General features: G+C 43.5%; 1 protein-coding gene across 1 annotated transcript in view; it reads right to left on the bottom strand.

The window, feature by feature from the left end:
• LOC147701262 (IgGFc-binding protein-like) overlaps nt 1-26,199 on the bottom strand; it is a 402,161-nt gene that overhangs the window by 10,549 nt on the left and 365,413 nt on the right. The window contains exon 19 of the mRNA XM_086929328.1: nt 16,013-16,299. Within this exon, the coding sequence (XP_086785454.1) occupies nt 16,013-16,299 (287 nt within the window). The remainder of the gene's footprint in view (nt 1-16,012; nt 16,300-26,199) is intronic.

Here is a 26,199-nt window from a genome sequence, read left to right as displayed (position 1 = left end):
TTTAAAACCCCTGATGAAGTGTCGAAGCACTTTTTCAGCAAGTAGCACGCTTCGCCAGAACCCTTAACGGATTAGTGGTGAATTAGTATAGTAAAAAGGAAAGTAATTTGAGTGGTGGATGTGGTAATATGTTATTTGGATTGAGAAGGATAGTTGAGGGATGTTTTGGAGCTCAAAGCAGTAGTAGCAGGCTTGGGATAGGTAAAAGGGAGACGGAGGGGAAAGAGTCAGAGGGAAGGGTTTAGAAAGGCTTGTTTTGGGGGGTCAGAATGGTAAAAAAGGTATGAACAAGTTAAGAATGAACTAAATGGATATTTCCAGAGTTAGTGCTTTGCCACGTTTGCTGACTAATGCTATAATTTTACTCATGAGAAGATATGTATGCATTGAAACTGTAGTTGCATCTACATGGGTGAATAAATGTTTTGGCATATTATTCTGTTTTGTTGTATTACCGCAAATAGTAATTTCATTGCTTGTCATTTATAGTAGCTTTCTTAATACATTTGAACTACACAATTTAAAATACTCCATGTTTTTGGAGCTTTGCAAAATACATGAAAAAAACATAATTTTGTAATTAAAAACGTCGTCATTTTTCTAATGTGTATAGCACCAATATCTTTAAAATACATTTCTTTGCAGGACATAATTATCTGTTTCTAACCACGGCTGAAATTCAGAAGGCCATTAAGGTTTCCATGAGCCCATACTCACCAATCTAGTGATTAGCGACGTTATAAGCCACAACCAATGCCCTCCTTTAGGTGGAATCTATAAGTGGGTGGAACAGCCTATGAATATTTAGACTGCATCAGGTGTTAGATTTAAACCTAGACAGTTGGTCCGGTATATATAAGAACCTGCTGCTAATAGATTAGACCTGGGAAAGTACATAGAATGCGGATCCAGTCTACATAGCCTTGACATCAGGGACATGAATTTGTGATCTCTTGTTTACATTTATGAAGATATACAAGGATATTATAGATCAGCCATTGGCTGCAGGTTTCGGCAATTTGCATCACGCACTGTTTTAAGAGTGTGATCACAAGCTTCATTCCAAATTGCAGAGTTAATTTCAAGGACTGCTTCCTTTTCCGTGCCTTTAGAATCCTCTCTTGTCACTGCAACATCTGCACTAATATTTCATTGCAAATGAATTTAATAAACGTTAATTGCCTATTTAAAAAATACTTCTACATGTAATAAAAAGACATGAGATGCTATTGAGGCCACGAGTCTTATATATTGTGATTTTGTGAATATTTACTACTTAGAACTTTTTGGCAAAAAATGATGTCCTCAGATGAACTCTCCCAGACAGTTTTTAAATGATTCCTCCACGTGATAACGTTTTTTGTACTACAAACACCACCACATCAATTAAGGTGCAATCATGGACACTTTACTCATAAACAAATATCCATCGCTTTTTTTTAGGAAAGTGTGGCAACTGTAGTTGGACAAAGGCATCATATTATTCTGCTGCTACAAGAATAAAAACGGAAAAAACACGGAAAACAAACATTTCAACTTCAAACAAATGAAAATGAAATGCTGCTTCAAAAACAGAAAGTACACTGAAAATAAACACCATTCCACAGTCATAAAAATGAAGCAGAGACTTTTTCCTGTCCCGCCCCAGCCCCCACCCACATTCCTCAATCAAGGAAACAGATCAGAATCTGTGTGTGTGTCTTTGCGTGCAAGATAGTTTCAATGTATGTCTGCAGCTGAAAAGCCAAGGCAAGAGGGATGAGGAGGGGGCTTACCTAATTATTCCTGGAAGCTTCGGGTTGCCTTGGAAACCAGCCAGGAAGGAGATCCTAATGCAGAGGCAGCAGTGAGCCACAAAGATGAGTTTGAAAAAAGAACACGAGGTGAAAGCAGCCAGGGTCAAGAAAGCGAACTGGATCCAGTGAAAGGCAGCAGTGACAGCGCAGAACTCCGTGGAAATACAGCCTGCATTAGGAAGGTGCTGGTCCATCTTTATTGACAAAGTTTGCGGGCATTTCCTGATGTGCATGCTGCAGTCTCTCTGGACAGGCATTGATGACGTAGCCACATTTTGATTGGCTTATTTTGCCCTGTCCTGCAATCAGAGAGGCTCCAGGGGATGCTATTATTTCGAATCCAAAACGAAACGTAGATTTGAGGCAGCAGTGAGGCAGGTGAATGTGCGACCCCCTTACAATGATCCACGCCCCCCCCTGGGTGTCGCGCCCCATAGATTTAAGACCTATGCCCTAAAGTCAGGAGACCAACCCACAAACATACTTAGCACCAATCTAAGCATCCAGTTAGGATTGGAGGGTAGTTCAATGGCTTATAATAATAAAGTTAATAATATTAACTGTTATATCCTACATAATTATATAACATGTTTTCTAGCCCTGCTGCCTCTAGCTGCTCAGCCAGAGTGTGTCTTGGTATTAGAATGTTGGTGTGCCTGTGATGCCTGGAATGCCTGGGTGACTGAGTGGGGTGAATGTGGCTGTTGGAGATGGGCTGAGTAGCTAGGGAGGCTGCTCCTGGTGGGGCTGGTACCACACTAGGCTGGCTGGAGTACAGAGATGTTGTTACCCTAACTGTAGACTGAATAAACTAGACTAGAATACATCCTGGCTCCTGGTGTCTTTTCCACTAAGGACACAACATAATTTTGGCGACGAGGACAATCTTGAACCCCACAGGCTCTTGGTACACCTAAGCAACAAGGAAACATTGAAACTGAGGAAGTAACAGAACTACCAAGAGATCCTACAAGCAACTTCAAGCAATAAAAGAAGGTATTTCCAGGCAAGCCAATGCCAGCCCCACCAGTGTACTTCTAATGGACAGCCCCAACAAGCAGTGTCTCTACCAACTGACACTACAGCCTGGGAATACAACAGCGACTGTGAGTTGGAGGAGTAGCACAGCTACAACCGATTTTGGGTGTTCCAGCCACAGAGGTCTACAGTGAGTTGGTGGAGTAGTTAAACTACAACCTCACCTGGAGTTCCAGCCACTTGGTAAAGTACAAGAATGACCGTGAGTTGAATGGGTAGCGTCGCTACAACCAGGTGTTGGTGGACCAACCACATCACATTAATGTATGAAGAGTGCCTTTTAAATAAAGTGACTGTAAGGAGTTCAAGGCACAATTTTGACATGTGTAGTCAAAAAGGACCAGATGGTGGAGTTACAGCCACAGCGCTCTACAGAGCTTATGGTGTATTTACAGTCAAGACACTATTTGGGATGTGTAGTTACAAAGAAGATGCCACCTAATAGCTCCCAGGCTCAACACATATCGTGTTTATGAAGAAGGAAGGTTACTGTGTGCAATGGCTACACAGAGAAAGTTTGATCTATGGTGCTTTAATGACAGCTACAGTGAACTTTAGTGCCACCAAAACCACATTGTCAGAGATTTTTTTTATTTCAAAAATACTTTCTCTAATTTTAGCAGTCATTACTCTCTGCTTTAAGTGCCTGCGTTAATGGAAAATGCACATACACGTCTAACCCTAAGTGCCACTAAGTGTTTAACCCTGGAGAAAGTATGACAGCATCTTTTACTACATGCTACGTTGGGATGTTGCTGCTTAATTGATTGTGGGTCAGTCAACCTCCACTTTTGGGCGCTCCTCCGAATTTTCCATAGCTCATGTCTTCTTCAGAGCAGAGTTTCTCTCACTTTGGGTCATTCACTGTCAGTCGGAGGTACGATGTCTGCCAGATCGTTTATTTTACATGTTACATGGACTGTTTCGAGCAAAAACGGCTGAGGAAAAGGGCTTTCTGTCGCCCTGTGGTTTTTTATGGGCCGCGTTTTGTGAGTCTTTGTGATGTTAAGCCATGTTTAGTATAGATGCTGCCAAAAATCAACTTCTTGGATGTGACAGTTTAACCGCAGCAATTTTAATTTCAAAGCGTGTGCTGTTGGCAGCGCGTGCAGCCCGCGCAGTCCTACCTGCTTCTCTGTGTCCTGCAACGCCTCCATGGATCTCCTGTGACGTTTTGGATGTTGCAGAAGGCTCCTGTGGTACTTGATGGACGTTTTGGAATTTTGTCGTGCCGTGAGCCACTCGGCATCAACGTCGACAGCGTGCCGCCATCTTGTGGCTGGTGGCCACTTTTACTTCCTCATCACATTTTCTGTTCGTGCAGCATTATGGTACTCCAGGCGTCTACTTGCCAACCAAGGTGTTCACGTGTCTTGTCAATAAAGTTTTGAAGAAGTCCAGTTGTAGGTTGGTGACAGCGAGGATCCTTCACGTCAGTTTCGGTGTTTACAATCCTCGATTTTGCCTTTCATGTAATTTCTTCCGTTTCTTGGATGTCGGTGGTAAAGTACATTAAGCATGTTTTTTTTTCCTGCTCTGTGCACTCTTCATGAATATCGTGTTTGCAGCACATGTTTGGCTTCATTGTACTGTTTAGTTGTTTTATCGAACTCTTTGCTTAGTACTGTAACCTAGTTATCAGTCGTTTGATTATGAGTCCGGACACACAGGTGTGGTAGTAGTTCTTCTAGCTAGGGGTTTGTGCTGTTTTCTTTTATTCTTCTGCAGGGAAAGCGTTTAGTCTCAACTCGGGTGAGAAATCGCTCACCGGCGTGTTTCTGTGAGTCTATTCTAAGGTGTACAAATGCTCTTGATTAACAGTTCCCGCGCACCAGGGATGGCAGTAGGATTAGTTACTCCTACTTAGTGTAATCTCTTCAAAGGGATTGGTACATGGTTCAGTTAGTTCCCATGTTGGATTCTTAGTCAGTTCTTATTATGGACGCCATTGGGACAGTGTGTTACTCCTATTATATGGGGGTATGTAACTTCCACGAGGGGGGTTTGCTTCATGTGTTTGTTTCACAAGTTTGTACTTAGGTGTACTCCTACGCGGAGTTGGTTGTGGGATCCCTGTTATAGTTGTGCACAGTACCTTTATGGTTAAAAGTATGGGTGACGACCCATTTGTTTGGTTTTCCCTACTAGTGGGATTATGTTCTAGGTAATTTTATTTTTAGCACTATTCTTGGTTATTCTTTGGGGTCATAGTGCTTTTCATTTACAGAGTATGTGGAAGATAATGCTACGTTCTGATATGAGGTAAAAAATCTCGTTTGAAGGGGGGTGGTGATTTTGCACTTATGTTGTATTTATCTTAACCATCTTTCCTTTTCAGAATGTTTTTCTCTTGTGATGTATTTTTATCATCACTGCATCCTAGCGTTTAGAAATATGTTCTAGTAATAATTTCTTATCTTATGTTTTATATTCAATGTTATCTGTACCTTTTATGGCACATGATGCTGAAATAAAGATGATGATGATGATGATGAAATATGTTCTAGTAATGATTTCTTATCGCTGCATTTTAGAGATTCGCAATTTGTTCTATTGTTGATTTTCCCCTGTTTTAATGATTCCATTTTCTTTGATGCTTTTTCCATTTGCTGCATCTTTGAGATTAGTAATGTGATTGTATTGCAATGTAATTGTTTTCTTTTGTTTAAAGAAAAAGATGTAATGTTATATCCTACGTAATTATATAACATGTATTCTAGCCCTGCTGCCTCTAGCTGCTCAGCCAGAGTGTGTCTTGGTATTAGAATGTTGGTGTGCCTGTGATGCGTGGAATGCCTGGGTGACTGAGTGGGGTGAATGTGGCTTTTAGAGATGGGCTGAGTAGCTAGGGAGGCTGCTCCTGGTGGGGCTGGTACCACACTATGCTGGCTGGAGTACAGAGATGTTGTTACCTTAACGGAAGACTGAATAAACTAGTCTAGAATACATCCTGGCTCCTGGTGTCTTTTCCACTAAGGACACAACATTACCAATACCGAAACTTGTAAAGCGCAAACAGCTACCTTAATCAGAGGTGTCCTGGCACTCTAACAGCAGGCATTATGCGCATAGATGTCCAAGCACTACTCCCAAGTCTGGTCAGACCTGAAGAGCCATGTCTTCAGTGCTTTTTTGAAGAAGGTCTCTGAATCATCTAGGCAGAGGTTACCAGGCAGGGCGTTCCACAGTTTGCCCGTCCTCACTGAGAATGCCCTACCACCCAGCCAGGCTTTTGTAAAGACGGGGATGCATAGCAGATTTTGTGAGTTTGACCTCAGAGACCGATTTTCCTTATAGCCACATAGCCTAAGTTTAAGGTATCCAGGCACTTTCCCTTTTGGGCCCGGTAGGTCAGAGTCATGGCCTTGAATCCAATGCTTTTGGCTAATGGGAGCCAGTGAAGTTCGAGTAAATGCGGAGAGACATGGTGCCGAAAAGGTGTGTGTCTGATCAGTCTTGTAGCGACATTCTGCACCATCTGGAGGCTTTAAATAGAATATTTAGGAAGGCCAAGATGTGGACCATTTGCGTAGTCCAGTCTCAATGTCACTGTGGCATGGACTATGGATTTGCGTCAGTCTTCTGGCAGGAAATATAAAAACTTCCGAAGGTTTCTCAAATTGCAAAAACAAGTAGTAGAGACCTGCTGAATTGGAGCTGAAAATGAACGATCTAGGCTTTGATTCAAATGGCTGTAGGGCGACTCCCTGAGTGCAACCGCTCAGATATGATTTGAGCCAGGCCAGCACCTTCCCCCCCAATGCCCAAGTCCCTTAATCCTTGAACCAACATAGCATGATCGAGTGTGTCAAATGCCGCAGACAGATCCAGGAGCACCAGCAACGCCAATGCCCCTGAATCGAGCGACCCTCTCACCTCCAGGAGAGTAGTCTCTGTGCTGAAACCTGCCCGAAATCCAGATTGTGTGTCATGCAGAGAGCCCTGGCTCTCAATAAAGTTAGTCAGTTGGTGCTGGACTAACTTCTCTAACATTTTTCCCGGCGTGGGCAGCAATGAAATTGGGCTGAAATTATTGAGATCTCTAGGGTCCCCATTCTTTTTTTTTCTCAGAGGAAAAAATGCCGGATTCAAGGGAAGTGTTCCAGATATGAGATAGCGCATAAATAAGAGAATGAGACAACACTTTCCAAAGTTTAGGCGGACATGGATCCTCTGAGGAACCTGAACTGCATTTTTGAATTTCTGCCAATGCATATTGCTGCGAAATTGGCATGTAGTTTGTAAGCGAGGGATCTGCCGCAGCTCCCGACAGCCTATCTAATTTCTCCGTTGCCACTGGCGTTGCGAAGTAATCGTAAACCTTCAAAATTTTATTATCATAGAAACTTTTCACACAAAGCAGGGGAAGCTTGTACTTTGGCCTCTAATGCAATAGGCTTAAAAAAGGTTTAAACCACCTTAAAAACCTCTCTATAGAGGGAACTGCCTTGTGAATACTAGTGACTATATAATTCCTCCTGGCTACTTTTATCAGCTTATGTAGTTCTTTCAGTGCATTTTTATATATTACATTTGCCAGTTCACAGTAGCTCACTCTCCACTGGTGTTCCAGGCGTTTGCACCTGATTTTAACTTCTCTAAGTGAGTCAGAGAACAAAGGTGCCGAGGGGGAATGTCTAAGAGACTTCACAACTCTAGCTAAAGCAATGGACTCCACAGCCACTGAGATCCATTGATTTACAGCTAGGGCATCTGCATTGAGGTCTGAAGGTAGAGGTGGATAATTTTCCTGTAGATTCGGACTTAGAGATGCTGCAGGCAAGTTTTTCCAGTTTTGTTTTATAATGGAGAGCTTACCCTTAAACTGACTGAGTTTGGCCAGATTAATAAAACAAGCATTTACAATGCAATGGTCTCGCCATTCTTAAAGTTAGAGCTATTGGCATTGCTCATGACATTATTTTTATTTATGTTTTTTGTTTTTAAAACATAAATAAATGGCAATGTACTTTACAATGCCAATAGCTTAATCGCTCGCAAATGCGAGACCTATTGCATTTGCACCCACGCAGGCCACACACACATACAGAGCCACCCACACAGAGTCATTCACATAGAGCCAACCACACAGAGCGAACACACACACACACAGAGCCACCCACCCACACACAGAGCCACCCACCCACACACAGAGTCACAGCCACCCACACACAGAGCCACAGCCACCCACACACCCTGTAGTTCTTAACCAAATGACTATTGTGGACCACCACTGAATAACTGGTGAAAGCAAGGAAGACCAGCCTAAGCAGTTTTTACACTTTCAGACACAAAGCAATACCAAAAACAAAAAAAACAAAAAACACACATACACAACAAGCACAAATCAAACAAATGTACTAACTGTGAATGTACAAACTGTGAAATGTTTTATTAAATTCACAAACAAAACGTACACAAAAATGGAAATGTTCATGATTTTACTGGGATGATTGGAGCGTTTCAAAATTGGATTTTATTTCTAAAAGAGGAAGCAATATCGTAGTCTATAATATCGAACAGTTTTTTCATCAAAATCAATTCTGGTTCTTGGCACATACCAGTGTTTAAACGGCGGCCACCAATCGTCCATATTAGATGCGGTTTGCTGTACTGGTACTTATACAAGTCAAAGGATTCATCTAAATGTTCAACATCCAGTTCCGAATTCCTTCACATTTATTTACACACACATACATACACACATACATACATACACACATACTACACACACCAATAATCCTCGGATGTTTTATTTTCTAAACAGTCTCGGATTCCCTAAGTAGAACTCGTACACAGACACCCCCCACCCAAAATCGGGCCACTGCACCCAGACTAAAGATCCAATGCTCTATTTGACATCTGTGTGTAGTTCCCAAATTAATAGGTCTGTTTCTACTCTCTAGTCAGTTTGTTGCGCAATGTAAACACGATCATCATTTCAGTGTTTGCGTTATTAATCATTTTTCTTCACTTAATGAAACACAACAACAGACGAAAGGTTGTGCATTTATTTAGCACTGATGTTTTAGTACACCTTTTGTAGTGGGATTTCTTGCAATTTAGTCGTTCATTAAAGGTGAGCATTAAGATACATGCTCTGTTTTACCACACATTTGAGCACTGAACGAAAACAACTCTTAATACCACTAACAAAAAGTAGGCAGATGATTGATTTTCGCGAGGCTTTGAGCACATTTATGAAATTAAAGACAGCGACTTTTGGCTTGAAAATCTGACAGATTTAATTATCTCAATCTGTCCTGCCTCTGCATACGTGGAAGCGTCAAATCACAAATGATTAAGACACCAGTAATTGACTCAAACAACTGGCAGTTGTAGGTTTAAAACTGAACACTTTGTCTCATCAAAAGTCACTAGAGAAAAAGCAAGATTATGGTGGACTTAATATCTCGATGCGACCACATCTGTTAGGAAAAATGATTTATGGGAGAACTAAGTTAGCAGTGCAGTCACGTGACGCCCTAAACCCGCCCTCCATGTTTTTTCATACACATTTTTTGGGCGCCGTCTACAGCGGTGATGATCCCCAGACGATTTTAAAAGTGTTCTGGGGGTGACGTAGCGACGGTGCCGTGGTTACCCTCTGAAGTCGTAGTCCGCTTCAAAAAGGGAGTCTGAGTGACAGAAAAGTACCGGCACAGGCAGTTGGACCTGTTTATCTGCTTGTTTTGTTTGCCTGCCCTCACGGAAAGGTAGAGAAAATGTTTTAGCCAAAGAGGCGGTACCTTCGACAGGCGAAGGTGACCTCGGCAGTCTGAGTGCCTGATGTACTGTTCTCACACTACTGACAGGCCCGTCTCTGTTGACCGGTCTCTAACTGCTGGCCAGTGTGCATAATAACATTTCACAAGGCACTGCTGATGAGGAAATCAAGAATGGCCCGCGAATGATGCTCGGTACATTATGCAGCAGTGGGAGTGCACGTCGCCGTGAGCGTGCACATCGGATCGCCGGAGAAGACACGCCAACCTCCGAGGCTGCTTGCTGCCTACACTGACCCGCTGCAGAGGTAGAGGGACACGCAGAAAGAGCCAGGTGAGTGGGTGGGGGGCAGAGGGGGGCGGGGGTGTGTGTGTGTGTGTGTTCGTGTGCGTGTGTGTGCTTCCGTGTGGCTGTGTGCGTGCGTGATAGTGATGTGCACGGCTGGGGGGGAGGGGCTGGCTGGCTGGCTGGCTGGGCATGCGTGTCCACGATGTGCAATCGGCGCTCGTGCACCACTCTATCTCCCTTGAGGAGCAACTCGATGACAATAGGTCGAGAGAGCTCGACCTAAAAAGGAACCAAACAGTGATCTGACCAAACCAGTGGGCAGGGAGTCTCCATATCTATAAAAGCGATATTAGAAAAAACTAAATCTAGGGTATGGTCTGCTTTGTGCCTAGGGGACGATACAAGTTGCATAAGGTTAGCCCCTGCCAAGGAAGAGACCAGCTGACCTGCTTGTCATTCACGTGCAGATTAAAATCGCCATGGGCCATAAAATTAGCATGTACTAGCGATTTTTGAACAATAAAATTACAGAGATCCTGGCATACTTTTGCTGCACAATCAGGCGGTCTATAAAAAAGATTTGATCTATCTAGATAAACTAAGAATCCCTCTTACGCACTGAAAATACTAAAACATAGCTAGCAGGAATCACTTTCCGGTGTCTCACTAGATCACGACTAGTGGAGTATGGTGATCATACCCCTATGGTAAATTTACAGGGACTCTGAAAACCATTAATTACAGAGTATGCGTAATTGTTTCCAAGTTAACTATCAATGAAGTTCTTCCAAAACCATGTAAGGGAGAAGACAACTAAAGTGCACCAGCACAACGTGTCCTCAACTTTCACTATTAACGAAAGAGGAAAAGGACAATTTCTGAACTCACACCAATAGAAGGAGGAAAAACCCACTGCCTGCCTAATATCCGGATGAGTGCAATGGTCCCTCAAGTAGTTGATCCATCCCATGGTCATGAAAACCATGAACTAAATACTGCAAACATTTTCCAATTGTGCAGAAGAAACACAGAAAACGGAAGAGCATAGAAGGCTCCAAAGGGAATCATACATCGAATGACCATATTGCAACAAAAATTATTTTTAATGCTGTGCACATGTACACTCTGTCTATGAGTAACTCCACACTTACTTATTATTGAGGAACTACAGAGTCAAAAGAGAGTCACTTATAGGGAAACACAGCACCCTAGTCAGGATCTTTTGTATGTCACCTATAATCACCCTAAACCAAAAATGAGCATCCCGCATGCACTGCAAAGCTCCCTCTTACCTTACGTATGCCCCCAGTGGCTCCCGAGCATCAGCATGGTCATGTTGCATTTGTTTACTGATCCCACATGTGGTAGGTGCAGATAGGCTTTACATGTCCAAAGCGGTAGCTCCCCAAAAAGCCCAGATTGCGAAGGATCCTGTTAGACCTGGCATCCTTGGTGTGGTTTCCCCCTATATTTTTGCCTTTACCTCCTGTATTTTTGATGCTGTGCTGGATTTCGTTTTTGCTGGTTTAAAGGCTTTGGACACTCTGCCCCTGCTGATCAGTGTCAGAGTGTAAATGCTCCCTGTGTAAATTGTTATTGTGATTGAATACACATGATTGGCATATTTGTATCACCAAGAAGTCCCTAGTAAAGTGCACTGGGTGTGCCAGGGCTGGTGATGACAAATGCTACTAGTGGACCTGCAGCACTGGTTGTGCCACCCACATGAGTAGCCCTAAGATGGTGTCTCAGGCCTGCCACCGCAGTGCCTGTGTGCAGTCTGTGAACTGTCATGTCCTCCTGGTCAGTGTCCCCACTGACCAGGCATAACCCTTCCCTTTCTGTGCACATTGGTCACCCCTATGGAAGGCACAGGGTACCCCCCCTGGGCAGGGTGCATTGTATGTGAAAGGTAGAGCATGTACTAGTGCAGGTGACATGCTCTGGTAGTGAATGGCAGCCATTTTCAGTTTTCCCTATTGTAAGGCTACCTTGCCCATAGGCTATCATGGGGAATGCTGGCTACAGTGGCTACCAGCATATCTTCACATAGGAGCAAGGTAGGACATACAAGTCTGGTATCCCTGAACTCATAATTTAATAACACACCTTTTAGGAAAGGTGGTTTTTAACTCCTGTGTTTGATAACAGCACTTTTAGACGGTTGCTGTTCCCTTTTCTGACCTTTCTGTGTGTCTCGGCCTGTTTGTGAGTTGACTGTCTGGTTTGAGAGTGACAGGAGGCTGGCTGGGTCAGCCCTGGACTGAATAACTTCATTTGCAACTTGAGTGGTGGGAGAAGAGAGCACCTGGGCCTGAATAGGGCTGTGCCTGCCTTCCACAATGCTGGCTCCACCTCCTGCTGGCCGGCTGACGACCCTGACCCTCACTCTGAAAGGAAAGGAGAAGCCAGGAAAACGACGTGCTCAAGGAACACCCAGAACTGGTTCAGACCGGGCTCAGGGCCCACTAGCACAAAGAGAACAAAGACTTTTAGGGGTATAAATACAGGACCCCTGACAACAGAAAATGAGATCATCCTCGAATCAAGAAGGAACCGCTGCCTAGGAGAAAGCTGAAATTGAAGAAGGAAGACTGTCCTGCTGTTTCTCAGATGGACTGACCTGCTGTTGCTTGCTGCCAAGGAGAGGGGAAGGACTTTGCTTTGTGCTGTGCCCCCTTGCTTGAAGGAATCTCAAAGGGCCTGAGAGAGAGTTGGCTCCCTGTTATGAAGTCCCAGGAACAAAAGGACTTCACCCCCAGCTTCCCTGAACTCCACTGAGAGAGATCTGTCCTTTCTGGAGTGTGTGGCCCATGTGTGGTGCCTCTGGAAGTTGTATCTGTGTTGGGAAGCTGGAAACCAAGCTTTTAAAGACTTTCTGCAAGTTTTGTCGCATCGCTCGCTTGCAGAGCGCATCCCTGACAGTGCGAGGAAATTCCCGCCACTACGAAGGTCGAGATCGTCGCAGCGCAGGTTGCCGCTGCCATAGCCATCGCATCCTTCGTTTGCGGGACGCACCAGACCGATGCGGGAAGATTACCATTGTTGCGAGTGTCGTCGCAGAGCCTGTCGTCGCTGGCTGAGATCGCCGCACCGCTTGCTTGCAGACCGCATCACGTTGTTCGATTGTCCTCGCAGAAGCCATCGCATCGAGGAGCTGCGAAAGAGAGATCTCCGTCGCCCCTTAGATCGACGCAACTCCAAAGATCATCTTATCGTGCCTTTGCGAGAGAAAACTTCCTACGGAACCTACGCACCGGAATCCATACAAGTCTGCCTTCCACCCCATACAGACCGGATTAGTCGCAACACGCCCGCTGCTGCAGAGGGGTTGTCGCATCCCCTCCCCAGGGTTTCAGAAGCAACGCATTGCTTGTTTTCCACCGCATCCACTTCTGCTTTGGAACTTTGTCACGTTTAAAAGGTACTGTTGGCTAAAGCTGACGCAACTGTGAACTTTTCACGCAACTGTGGATTATTTTATCGCAACCTTAAGAACTCTTTTGCAACCATATTCTTGAACTGTGTGTGTTGGACTTTTGTCGTTTTGGTCTTGTGCTGTGTAGATGAAATACTTTTATTTTTCTAAACTGTTGTGAAGTCAGTTTGTGGTGTTTTCCCTGTGTTACTGTGAGTGTTGGTACAAATACTTTACACATTACCTTTGATAAGCCTGGACTGCTTGTGCCAAGCTACTAAGGGGGTGAGCACACGTTATATAAAGAGTGTTGCCTCCTTACCCTGACTAGAAGCAAGGGTCCCTATTTGGACAGTGGTACCTACCTCTGCCAACTAGAGACCCTCATTTCTAACAGATCTTCAAATCCAAAACTGTTAATACATCCCTAACTTTTTATCTATGGGTAAAGAACTTCATGTCCAAGCCAAGTCCCACTTTAAACTGTAAGGGGCATATTTACACCGGCCAGCGCTAATCATCGCTGGCCGTGCTTAGCGATAATTACATTATCGCAGGCTATCTCTGGTATTTATCGCCCTGGTAGCGCGTAATTAACAACGCGTTACTCCAGGGCGATAAAAATTCCAGAGATAGTGAGGTTATTTCCCTTTTACAGGGAACATGGCTGGTTTTTCAGCGATGTTACCTGCAAAAGGACGATAACCTTGCTGATACGACCCACTGGGTCGTATCAGCATAATCCACCCCTATGTTAGGGATGGCTAAATCATGATTTTAGCAGACATTAGATTTTGGCAAAAACTACAGTTTTCGACGAAATCTAATGTGTACTAAAATCATGTGGGCTGCCTTGTAAATATCATGATGTAAACATCAGCGATATTTGCAAGGCAGTCCATCTGGGGTACGTCCAGTAAAGCCCACTTTGCATCTCATTGGAGATGTAAAGGGCATTGGCACTGGTTTTATCCCCCGCGTTTTTGGCTTTGTAAGCCAAAAATGTGGAGTTAAGGCCCTTGTAAATATTCCCCTTATTTCTGGAAAACTACAGAATACATTTCGAGCAAACCAACAAAAGCACAATCTTTGAGTAAGCATCTCAATTTGCGTCAAGCTTGGTGTAATTCCATTCAGCAGTTTTTTCTGTATCAGTGAGTAATTATTCCTATAAGCGTTTTCAGAACTCTGCTTTTTCTTTACTCTTGCAGTATCAGTGCAAAACCCTCCCCTAAAGAAACAAAGTGTTTTTTGTGTATAGGTTTTGAGTCGTTTCAACAAACAGCACTAAACTTTCAAACTCAGTCCAAACAGTAACCACACTGACGCTGCCACCTCAAGTGTAATGTGAGTTTTATAGTCCAAGAAAAAAATTTGAGGATTGTGGGGAAGACTTATTAGAGAAGTGTGGCTCAATGGTTAGAGCGGCAGACCCTGATGCAGTAGTCTGGCCGGGACCAGGGTTTAATTCCCGCCTCAGCGGGTCTCGGGCTCAATTTCCTCAGACTTGATAATTCTCGCCTTGGTGCCTATTCTGATCATGAGCCCCACTCTGCACCTCTGGGCAATAGACTGTTTAATCTCTACAACGGCCCCAACAATGCTGAAAATGCCTGACTTCACCTTGGGGGTGTCCAGGAGTGGGCTCCTCACAGGGAAAGGCCAGGAAGGGTTCCTCAGCGGTATTCGTACAAGCGCCGAGATGCCTCCGGGTAGTCGTGCGCTATATAAGTGCGTAAATATCATTACTTATGAACATTTCACACAGTTCAGCAGAGCAAGCCACCTCGAAGCACTGCATTACATGACAGGAAACGCGCAGGAATGCCTTGTATTTAAGTCATTACAGCACATTTGTGCCCTTGCTTATGCACTGACGAACAATGGGCTGCCTAGCGCTAACGCAAGCACCATTGCACTGTGGTGCAAGGGTGCCTGCACTGCATGCAGGATTTTCTTTTGTGCAGGAAGGTGACCTTCCTGTATGAAACAACCATGAGAAGTATATTCCTCTTTCTATGTGTGGTGCAGAATGCAGCACACAGAGAAAGAGGAAGAAACGAGGAGAAATAGAGATCATTTACCTCATTATTCCTCCCCTGGAAGGTGTAAGATTTAGATGCATTCTCAGGATTACAAGTTCTTGAAGATATGGGAATGCATCAAAAACCATGAGAGTCGCATGGGAATACCCACAACACAGCCATGGAACACCTTCCCAGGGATTGGCGCTGCTTTGTGATACTCTGGATTTATGAATCCACTCAAAGCCACGCAAAGTGGCTTCTGCGTGGCTTCATAAATCTGATTTACAGGTTTGCGTCACGCATGTACCACATTGTGTGGTGCAAACGCAATGTAAGTTTCTCATAAATATGCCCGAGTAGGCTAACTTACTCATCGAAAGTAGGAAGTTTATCTCTGTACCCCTTTCGTGAGCCTTTCATTTAATGTGGATCCATTGGATCTCAAGTTGGAGTTTGATCAGGACATGTGAAAAATGATATCCCAAGCTCCTTTTTCATGACAAGCATTAGAGAGGTTGCCCATTGGAGCTTACATGCACACATACTCACGCACAAACTGATACATTTACAAATATACACTACACTACACACATATAACATCTCATCTCAACCTCACTATTTTACAGCCAGGCAAAATACTAAGCCAAATTTTAAGAAAATATATTTATATAATAAATTCATGACTTTCATGACACAAATTGCTTTAGGGTGGGACTTACCATGGTGTTAGATCTTGCGCCATCCAGGAAATAATTGCATCTGTAACTGCACTGGCTATATTTCCATTTGCAAGCTTCAAATCATCAACTTTGTCTCCATTGAAGTTTCCACAGGCTCCACACAAGCTGTTAGCCATATCTGGAGTGACTGACACTGTGACTGACCCACTCATGCTGAACTGAATTGTGATCTTAGATGCAAATTTAAGCACCACAGCAATGTCGTTAATATCAATCAACAAGAGTTCTGATATTTGTGCTGGGAGGCTGACCTCACGTCCATTTAGCTGAAATCACAAAAGGATTCTGTTAGCTTGCAGCAGATAAACGTCGATGAAGAATGTAAAGCTTAGTGCATTTAAGAATGGAAGTGTTTGCTTGTGTTCGCACTTCTTGAACAACATACAGGAAATTCTAGTAATAGATAAGTAACAGTTAGTCGACCATGACATTTTACATTTCTAGGGGAGGAGGCTTTAGTCTATAAGTGAACACTAAAGTTATGCTTTTACTTCACTCAGTTGTGAAGAAGTCTACTAGCCCACATGCAGACTTTACGGTTCTTCAAAGATGAGCTATGTAGGACTTCAGTCATATAGGGAGTTATGAGGTCATAAACTTCCATGTAGACACACATTTGTACAGATTCAGAGACTATATCAAGCCAATTGGAAGCAATATCTTTGGAAAGGCTCTCCAAAGTTCATTTATATATTACCAAATTAGCTTTATCACAATAGGATTTGGTTCTTATATTTCTCCAAAGGAACAGTTTAATTTACTCCAATTCACTGCACAAAAAATCCAGAAGCCAACATGTCTTTCACAAAAATTGTGCTTTATCAGGGCTGTCAATTTCACAAAGCTCAATCTTTACCTAAGGTTGAGTCATGAGTGAATAAAAGTTCTTAGAACATCCGTTATTATACAAGAGTAACAACTACATTACAGTGCATTGACAGATTGAATATTAAATATTTGGTAAAAAGCTAATTCATTCTTGAAACCATATTTCTTTGGTCAACAACAGCGCAAGAAAACGCATATGTACAACTTATCAATCAATCAATCAATCAATCAATCAATCAATCAATCAATCAGGGATTTGTGAAGCACACTACTCACCTGTGAGGGTCTCAAGGCACTGACGAGGGATATCGGGCAGCTCTGCATCATCCGAAAAGCCAGGACTTGAGGCTCTTCCTGAATGCTTGCAGTGTGGGGGTTCATCTGACGTTGAGGGAGAGTTTGTTCCAGGTCTTGGCCTTGATGTAGGAGAGGGCACTTCCACCCATTCTGGCTCCCCAGAGGCATGGGATTTCAGCCAGGGTGAGGTTGGCAGAGCGGAGGTTAAAGACATTATTGCAAATTCATTGTATGAGAGGCATGTAGTGTATTGATGGTAATTACCTCTTCCTGTTGTTTTCAGTGCATTGCGTCTGCGCAAAATCCGAGGTCATGGTCCTGTGCACATCTACCTAGCCGACTCAGAGGGTCTCCATTTAATGCTGTGCCCCACAGTTGCTGACCGGAATGAGTAGAGCAAGTCTCTCTTTACTTATTTTGTCCAAACCCCTCTTCTCCCAAGGGTTGCTCTTTGTTTAGGGAGAAGCGATTCCTTGAATGGGCCAAGCCCTTCAAAGAAAGCAGGTCCAGCATCAGTTCCATAATTGTCTCTGCAGTTGGAATCAGGTGAGTGCATGAGAGAAGGCCAAGCCTCACCAGGTCCCATTGCGCTAACGATATGGACGGCAAGTTGCACAACCAGGCCATGGCGCAGGCCCTGTCTGAGGACGCCCGAGTGTTTCAAATCTAGCAAGGGACTTGCAAGATGGTCAGCATAACCTTGAGTCCATGCAACAGGAAAATGTGTTGCTTAATTATGAACTGGTTCGATGCTGCCCTCACCACCTACCATGGTTCTTTGAGGGATGGGATGTAGGGGGTTCCCAATAGTGCATGTCCTGTCTTGCAGCCCTCACACTTTGGTGATTTGAGAATTCAAGCAAATGCTCCTGCTAATGGAAATGCTAATCCTGCTTATGTCACGGTGACTACTCCAGTACCAGTGTCTTTGGCCCCACCTCAATGGTTTGTATCATTATTATAATTATTATTACTATAAATAGTTTGTAAAGAGCATGGAGGCCTAATTAAAGATTTCCCAGCACTCAGGTCAATACAGAAGTGGGTTGATTCAGGAACAATCTCAGAAATATAAAGCCATTAGGAAGGATCAGAGGATGAGAACAGACAAGGTTTTAACAATTTGACAGACAGGGAGAGTGAACAACATTCTCTCAGTGTCAAGGGTGGCTCATGTTTTGGTCCCAGAAAATGTAACACTCTGCCTCCTTGATGAGATTTCCTAATATAAGGAATTGCAGCCAGACTAAAATGGCTAGAGCCCAACAAATGGCCAGGTTTGCAGTGAGAAACCAAAGATCTAAGGTAATCAAGATCAGTGTATGCAATATAGCACAACGCCTTCAAATGCACATGCCCTTCCGTGGGAATCTACATTAAGTTCCTTACCATATTGGCAGTTGAGGTAACCTCAGGAGGGTGAGGCAAGAGGCAACAGCTACATTTTGCACAATTTGGAGGTATATAATATTCCCATTGTCCAGCCTAGAAATAACCAGGGCTAGGACTACGGTTCCCTGGGCAGACATATGGAGACATTGAAGGTTCTTTCAGAGCTGTTTCAAGATCCTAAAGCATTTAGCTGCTACCTTATTAATCTGTTGGCTCACCGTAAGTTTGTCATCTAACCACATTTTTAAGTTTTTTACTACCGGCATGGGGTTCGGGGGCGGGGGGCGGCATAGGTGTGGGCCACATCTGAGTTACCCAGGGATTGGAGAGATTGCCCACTAACTAACTAAGACCTCCAGCTTGTCTCTGTTCAGTTTGAGTTAGCACAGGGAATTTGTCATTACGAACTCTACAGCACCATAATGGCTACACTTAAAACTGAGAAGTTTAGTATCAAACTTATCAGGACATTAAAACTATACTGATGCTAGTGTGGGATTTAATGAAAAGTGCACACAGAGGGCATCTTAGAGCTGCCCCCTGAAAACTCTCCTACTACTAGTGTCCAGGCTGAGTGGCTGCTTTCAGCTGCCACCACCAGACATGTTTCTGGACCCCTGGGCCGAGACCCTGCTGCTCTCTGGGGTCTGAAACAATACACATCCTGGGACGAGGTGCCAAGCCTCCTCCCCCAGGATGGGCAGGGTTCATGAAGGGGAAGCTTGAAAGGCTTACCGCCTTTTTGAGCTTCCCCAGGCCACTTGCTGCTCTCAGCAACTGGTCCACATTGGTTCTGATCCCCACTGTGGGCAGGAGAAATGGCGGGAAAAACAAGTGAGGAAGAGAGGTATGCCCACCTCTGCCAACTCCATCCCTCAGTTGGGGGAGGCGAGGTGAAGCACAACTCTCAGTCCATGCCATCTTGAAGATGGGGAGACTCAGCCAACCAGGGACAGGCACATGACCCCCTCCCACTGGAGGGTGCCACAATAGAGGGTGTACCCACCCTAGGGAAGGGACTCATCGTTACCTGCCTTTTACCTACCTGCAACACCCCTAAATCTAGTATTTAGGGGCACCCATGTACCTTGCTCCCTCAGACAAGACAAAACTACAAGAAGAAGAAGAAGAAGAAGAAGAAGGACAGAACAGCCATGCAGCAGCTAACAAGAGGATGACACCCACTAACTTGGCCCCAGCCCTACCGGCCTGCCTCCTCCTTGAACCTTCTCCTGCAAATTCCTGGTATTGCCTGCAGCCAGCAACCTCAAAAACCCTGGAGGACCTGCCTGCTTTCAACTACAAAGACTTTGTTTCCCGTGAACACTGGACTTGCCCCACTCTGCACCCGCCGACCACGGCCCGAACTTGAGTGGGCAAACATCACAAGCAGGTCACTCTGGTGATCCTGACCCAAGATCCGGTGACACCTGACTTACTTCAAGCCTCCAGCTGAAGTCTGCAGCTGAGATCCAGAAGGTCCCCCCAACCGCGACCGAGAGCTGGTTAGAAGATCCGACCACAAAAGTCATCCCTGAACCCGACGCCCCACAGCCTTGTGTGCCTAACCAACTCCTAACTTCCCAACTTACCTCTCGAAGTGGTGGTCACACCCAGAAGACCTTCGTCCCCAAGCCTGTAGTGCCTTTGCAAACCGGAGGTCCCCCATTGAAACTAACAGGGTGCCCGATGTTGAAACAGCACTCTGCACCCAGTCGCCATAGTGCCATTGAGAATGTAACAACAGTGCATCCTTAACACTGGGGGAACCCTTGTTCTAACCCCAGAAGCTCAACTATAAAGACCGATTACTTACCTGGTAACAGTGAACTTCATTTCTCTCCGTAAGAACCTATTGAATGGTTTTGTCAAGTGTGGAGCAGATTTGTATGGAAACGTGAAAAATAACGATTGTGCAAAACTGACTTTACCTACCTTTTCTCTAGGAAATGTCCCAGTGTGAAATCTAGGCAGATTACACTGAGTGGAAAAAGTAATTTAAAAAGTAATCTCGAAAGTAAGGTAAAAGTAACTTACCTGTCATTTTTACTGCACAATCAACACAAAATATATGTACAGCATTCCACAGTATTGCATTACCAGTAATTCAAACTGTAACCATTTCAATGTACGTTTACAACTGCATTCCAAATTGTATATTTACTGCAAAGTATTTATCAACTTACGTGTGCTAGGCTTCCTTGGTTCTTCTAGGCAATAAAATAACTATAAGAATATTTTTATACAAAAACATTTGGTCTGAAGTTCAGTCTTTGAGTGTATGAATTCATATGCTGACTGAGTGTGTACAACAAATGTTTAATACTGTCCTCTTATACTGCCTTACTGCTCGACCACACTATCACAAATAGTGAGGTGCTATCTAACTTTACCTCTGCCTACCTTTGGGGTTCCACTGCACTCTGTGCACACTATACGTCACTTTGGTATAGTATATACAGAGCCAGCTTCCTACATATAGTCTTTGGAGGAGAGTTGTATGGTTTACTTTGTCAAGTGCTGCACTGAGATTTAACCTCATGGCTGCTAAGGAGATTTTCCTGGTGTGCTGGAACCTAATGCTAATGGGTGTGGTCATGACGGAACGGTTCGGTCATGAGCACAGCTCAACCGATGCTCATGACGGAACCGTTCCGTCATGAGCATCGAAGGGGTTAACAAAATCGTTGTAGTGGCTCCACCATTATGCAACTGATACCTCAGGAACAAGTAACACTGAGAAGAGCTGATTATGTGTTATGATCAGCTTGAAACTTAGATTGAGAGGGGTGGGGAGGCTGCTGAGTTCTGTGTACCCTGTGAGTTGATGTTTTACATGTTTCTCCAACACTTTTGTGAAAACAGGAAGCAAAGATATGGGTCTATAGTTGGACCAAGTAAGTGGGTCCAGATTTGATTTTTCAACACAGGATTGATCAAGGCCATTTTCCACGCTTTAGGGACAATGCCCTCCAACAGAGATGAGTTCAGGTCTTTGGTCAACTGCATCAAAACAGGATGGAAGAGCCTGCCAAGCACCTTCAGTAGGCAAGGATCCAATGGCAATCCTAATTTAATGGACTCCATAGATACTCAGGCGGAAACCTATGCATCAGACTGTTCCTAATAAAGAGTGTGCCTGTATAGTCAGAATGATCTGCCACTAAAATTGGCAATTTCCTTGGTCTACATTGTGAGATGGAGATGACTGGTGGAATACTAGTAGGGTCAAAGAGATTTTGACTAAATTAAAAAGAGTTTAAGGGCAATTTTGGGTTGCCTCAATTTTTTTCATATAAAATTAAACTTTAGCCTCGTTGCAGGTTTTTTGGTAGTGCCTTAAGGTGTTTTAAACGTTTTTCTTGTCCTCCTTTCTATAGGACGTGCACCATACTCTGATTACGTTGCTTTTTCTTTTACTATACACATTTTCATTGCATCATGGAGTGGGTGGTTTTGGGGGATAGTCATAATTTTCATGCCTTCTGGAGTCAGTGCTAGTCACATTTACTATATAAACTAGCAGCCTCTCCCTCATGATTCTGCCAGAATTGCCTTTATCATATCATATCTTGGGGGGACAGCTGGGCTATTCCACTTATCGAAACAAACCATCCAGTTTTCCATGATTTTGAAAGGTTTAGAGAAATGATGTTTCATCCCTTTGCTAAGCACACCTAACCTAAGTCAGGGAAAGAAGGATCTCCTTACTTATATTTCTGCCTTTAGCAAATTTGTTAAGGATATCCATTGACCTGAGGAAAAAAGAACTTCCCTCTTTTATCGAGGGCTGAGGGATGACTTAAAGGATTCCCTGGCGCACATTGTAGATTTACCCTCAGATTGTTCTGAGTTCATTGATTTATTTGTCAGACTTGACCATTGGTCAAATGAATGAAAATAAAACCGTTATTAGGGAAACCCAGGCTGCTGATTGTGCAGTCAGAGTTGAAAGAGACTGAGAAGCATATTTAAAAGAACCTATTGCAACAACAACATCAATTTCCATGATGTTCTGGTGTCAAGAGGGGCTTCCCTTTTTTTACAATGCAGTGTTAAGCCACTTAATGTGGCTTAACACTGCCTTGTAAATAAGACACCCTTTCACGCTATACTTAGCATGAAAGGGGAGGGCAATGGGTGTTGCTGTGGGCATTCCACCGCGACACCCATTGATTTTGATGCTGCTACATATTTACAAGGGCAGAGTAAATATTGGGCCGCGCAAAATTAAGATTAGGGGAAACACGATCCTACCCTGGATTAACGAGGAAGGGGGGTGAAGCTTTTGGGTGTGGGCAGAAAAATAAACATGAGGATATTTTAAATTGAAAAAATAAATGTTACAAGTATTTCAGATTTTGTTAGCCTAAAACGGAAGTATAAGATAACAATAGTAAAATGGAATCAATACAATATTTAGCATGGAATGTGGCTGGTCTGAATAATAAGAATAAGAGGCGGCTTGTATTGGAGGAACTCAGGATGTATAATCCACAGATAGTACTACTCTCAGAACCACACATTTCATACAAAGAAAGAGGATTACTAAAACAATTAGGGTATGATATCGTCGTTAGCTCAGATCAAAATGTCTCAATCAGAGGGGTCGCTATCCTAAAACATAAACAATTTAAGGGAGAAACAATTAAAGTGTATGCAGATAAAGGAGGAAGATGGGCTATAGCTCAGTTAGAGGTAGGGGATTTTAAATATGTTTTTTGTGTCATATATGGCCCGAATATTGATGATTCATCTGTCATAGAGCGGGTAAATATAGAGCTGTTATATTGGGAAGGAGAACGTGTGGTAATGGGCGATTTCAACTGCATTATGAATTATGAGATTGATACCACTAGACGATGGGCTACTCCAAGAATGCGCAAGACTAGAGCAGCCATTATAGAACTGGGACGATTACATGGTTTATTAAGAGCAGAAGAATTCGGGAATAAGTTAATTGATTTGAAATCCGCACTGAAACAGAGATTTAGGGATAAAAGTATAGCTAAATAAAAAAATTACAAACTATCTCAAAATGAGGGTGGAGAAAAAATAGGGAAGATCTTAGGATTTAGGGTCACAGACGATTAAGCTAAGACTTTCATAAAAGCAATCCGAGGACCTGATAATGTGGTTCATGAAAATTCAAAACAGATATTGGAGCAATTTGCTTACTACTACTCGAAATTATACCCTCCAGAGTAATCAAACGGATTTGGCTGATATAAATAGCTATTTACAATCTAGTTTAGTTAAAAGAATGGGAGATGAAGTATCTGACTCATTATTGGCAGATGTAACATTAACAGAGATTAAGGTGGCTATTGACACCCTGCCTATAGGTAAAGCTTCAGGAGAAGATTCGATACCTCTCGAATTGTACAGAATCACATCACCATTTATCAAATTGAGTTACTACCCCCCCCCCCACAGTCCACGAGTTCTGCAGCTCACTCTTCCACGCTGCAGGAGCTCTTGATTTTTCTCATGAAGTGAAATGACAGAGGGCATCAACAATAAGACATGAACCAATCACAGAGAAGAGTGGTCCAGTCTCACAAATAATACTGGAAGTGAGCCACTCGGGCCATTTCCAGTCAGGAAATGGAGTTCAGAGATTTCTGTTGCAATCCAAAAATGTTGACCAATTTGGAGTGGAACTGATTACGTGTTGAGACAGTTGCGAAGAAGAAACAACGGAGTGAATATTGGGGACAGACGTGTGGTGTGAACTGTTGGTACTTCCATGAGGAATTTGTCTGTCCAGTTTTCTGCTCTGTCATTGTGTGTATGGGAGGTGACCACTTATGCAGGAGGTAGATCATTTAATCACTCTCCCATCACACAAATAGAATCAGTGTTTAGGAGCAGCACCAGAATCAAGCACATCTCCCTAACTTTTATTGACCAAGAAAGAGCCACAATTTTATGTTCTGGCATCACCACCAGGAGCCCTGAGTAAGACAAACAAGTGATGGTAATTACTTAAGCAGAATTTGAGTTCATGTCTTCCCTACTATGCCGCTCTAGAAAGATTCTCATATGCAAATCACTGTTTGTCCGCTCCAGTAGGAATATGCCAGTCTGATATGCATTAGTAGGACCCCTCCAGCTAGAATACAAGCAACATTTCAAACACTGGGTTGTTTGTTAAATGTTCAAGCAAGCAACAGCCACAATCCCTGGCAGGATGAAACAGAAAAGTTACTAAATTAACCTGTGCTCAACCCTCTGATAGCTTGGCACAAAGCAGTCAGGCTTAACTTGTAGGCAATTCGTAAAGTGTTTATGCAGCACACAACCAGTATTAATGTAAAAATACAAAACAAGAAAAATCCCACACCAACTGAAAAAAGTAGAGTACATTTTTTTGTTTGTAGTTTTTTTTATGTAGCACAAACTTTACCCGAGGAATCGGGTATCAGAGCGCTCTACATGAGGACCAGTTGCGTTACATAAGGACACATTCAATTTTGCTTTTGTCAGGCACAGGGAGATTATGTGATTTGCCCAGAATCACAGGATGTTGAGTGTCCTTGCCGACACTCAAACCTAGTTCCCCCAATTTGAGGTTGACTGCCATAGCTGTTAGACTACATCCCCTTTTATGGAACCATTCTGTTTATTGAGCCTAGTGATTGTAGTCCCCATCTATTCACCTACAACCAGTGGCCAGCAGCAAAATAAAATATGATCCAATGAAAACGGCTGATTGCCTACAACCCTTGGTCTAGCAGAGTTATTCAGGCAAGAATAACATAAAAACTGTATTAAAATAAACACTCCATAACCATCCCCCACCTAACCCCGCTTCCTCCGTACTAAGTATTTCTAGGCTATATCATGGGATGCAAAGCCAATTAAAAAAGGAATGGGATATCCATGCAGTCATAAGCAGCCAATAATCAATCTTAGGAGACTTATGAGGAGCCAGATGAAGTAATCGCAGGTAGGAGGGGCATGTCAGTTCCCTAAATTCAGAGAATAAAACTTGGATGAAGAGGGCCCATCTGTCTGCATAGTAAGTAGATTTGGGGTCTAATGATAAGGACTGTTTCTCCATCCCCAAGATAAACCATAGTTTGTGTATCCAAGAAGTATGGTCAGGAATTCTATTTGTTCCCCAAAGGGACAGTATCACTTGGTGAGCAGCGCCCAAGGCTAGCGCCATTTGTCTACCCTGGTTGGAACATAGGGAATAAGTCTGAGGGTTCAGGATTCCTAAGATAGGGTATCACAGAAACCTAGAGATAGAGGTATGAAACGCGGAGATGATATCAGAAAGGATTTGGTCCCAGCATCTGGTAAGTTTTGGCATTGCCATAGAGATGCAAGAGAGTCCCTGGAATTCCGCATCCTTGCCACCATTACACAGAGTGCTCCACATTCCATTTGTGGGTTCGCACTGGTGTCAGATACCGATAGGAGACAATCTTAAAATCAGTTTTATTACTGACCATATTGTGTTCTGTGTGGTGAGCTCTATAAAAAATGTCTTCTCATTCTTTAGTGGTAATAGCCGGGCCAAGTTCTGTCTCCCAGCAACTCTGACCCTTAGTTTTTACGGGGACAGTTTCTCTGGCAAACAAGGTGTGTAGGTCAGATATAAGATGTTTTCTGCCTGTTGTAAGCAGTAACCATTTCTC

This window comes from Lissotriton vulgaris, chromosome 7 (assembly GCF_964263255.1).
Source record: "Lissotriton vulgaris chromosome 7, aLisVul1.2, whole genome shotgun sequence".
Taxonomy (NCBI): Eukaryota; Metazoa; Chordata; class Amphibia; order Caudata; family Salamandridae; genus Lissotriton; species Lissotriton vulgaris.
The sequence above is the reverse complement of the archived record's forward strand: the minus strand, read 5'-3'. Positions and strand labels throughout refer to the sequence as shown.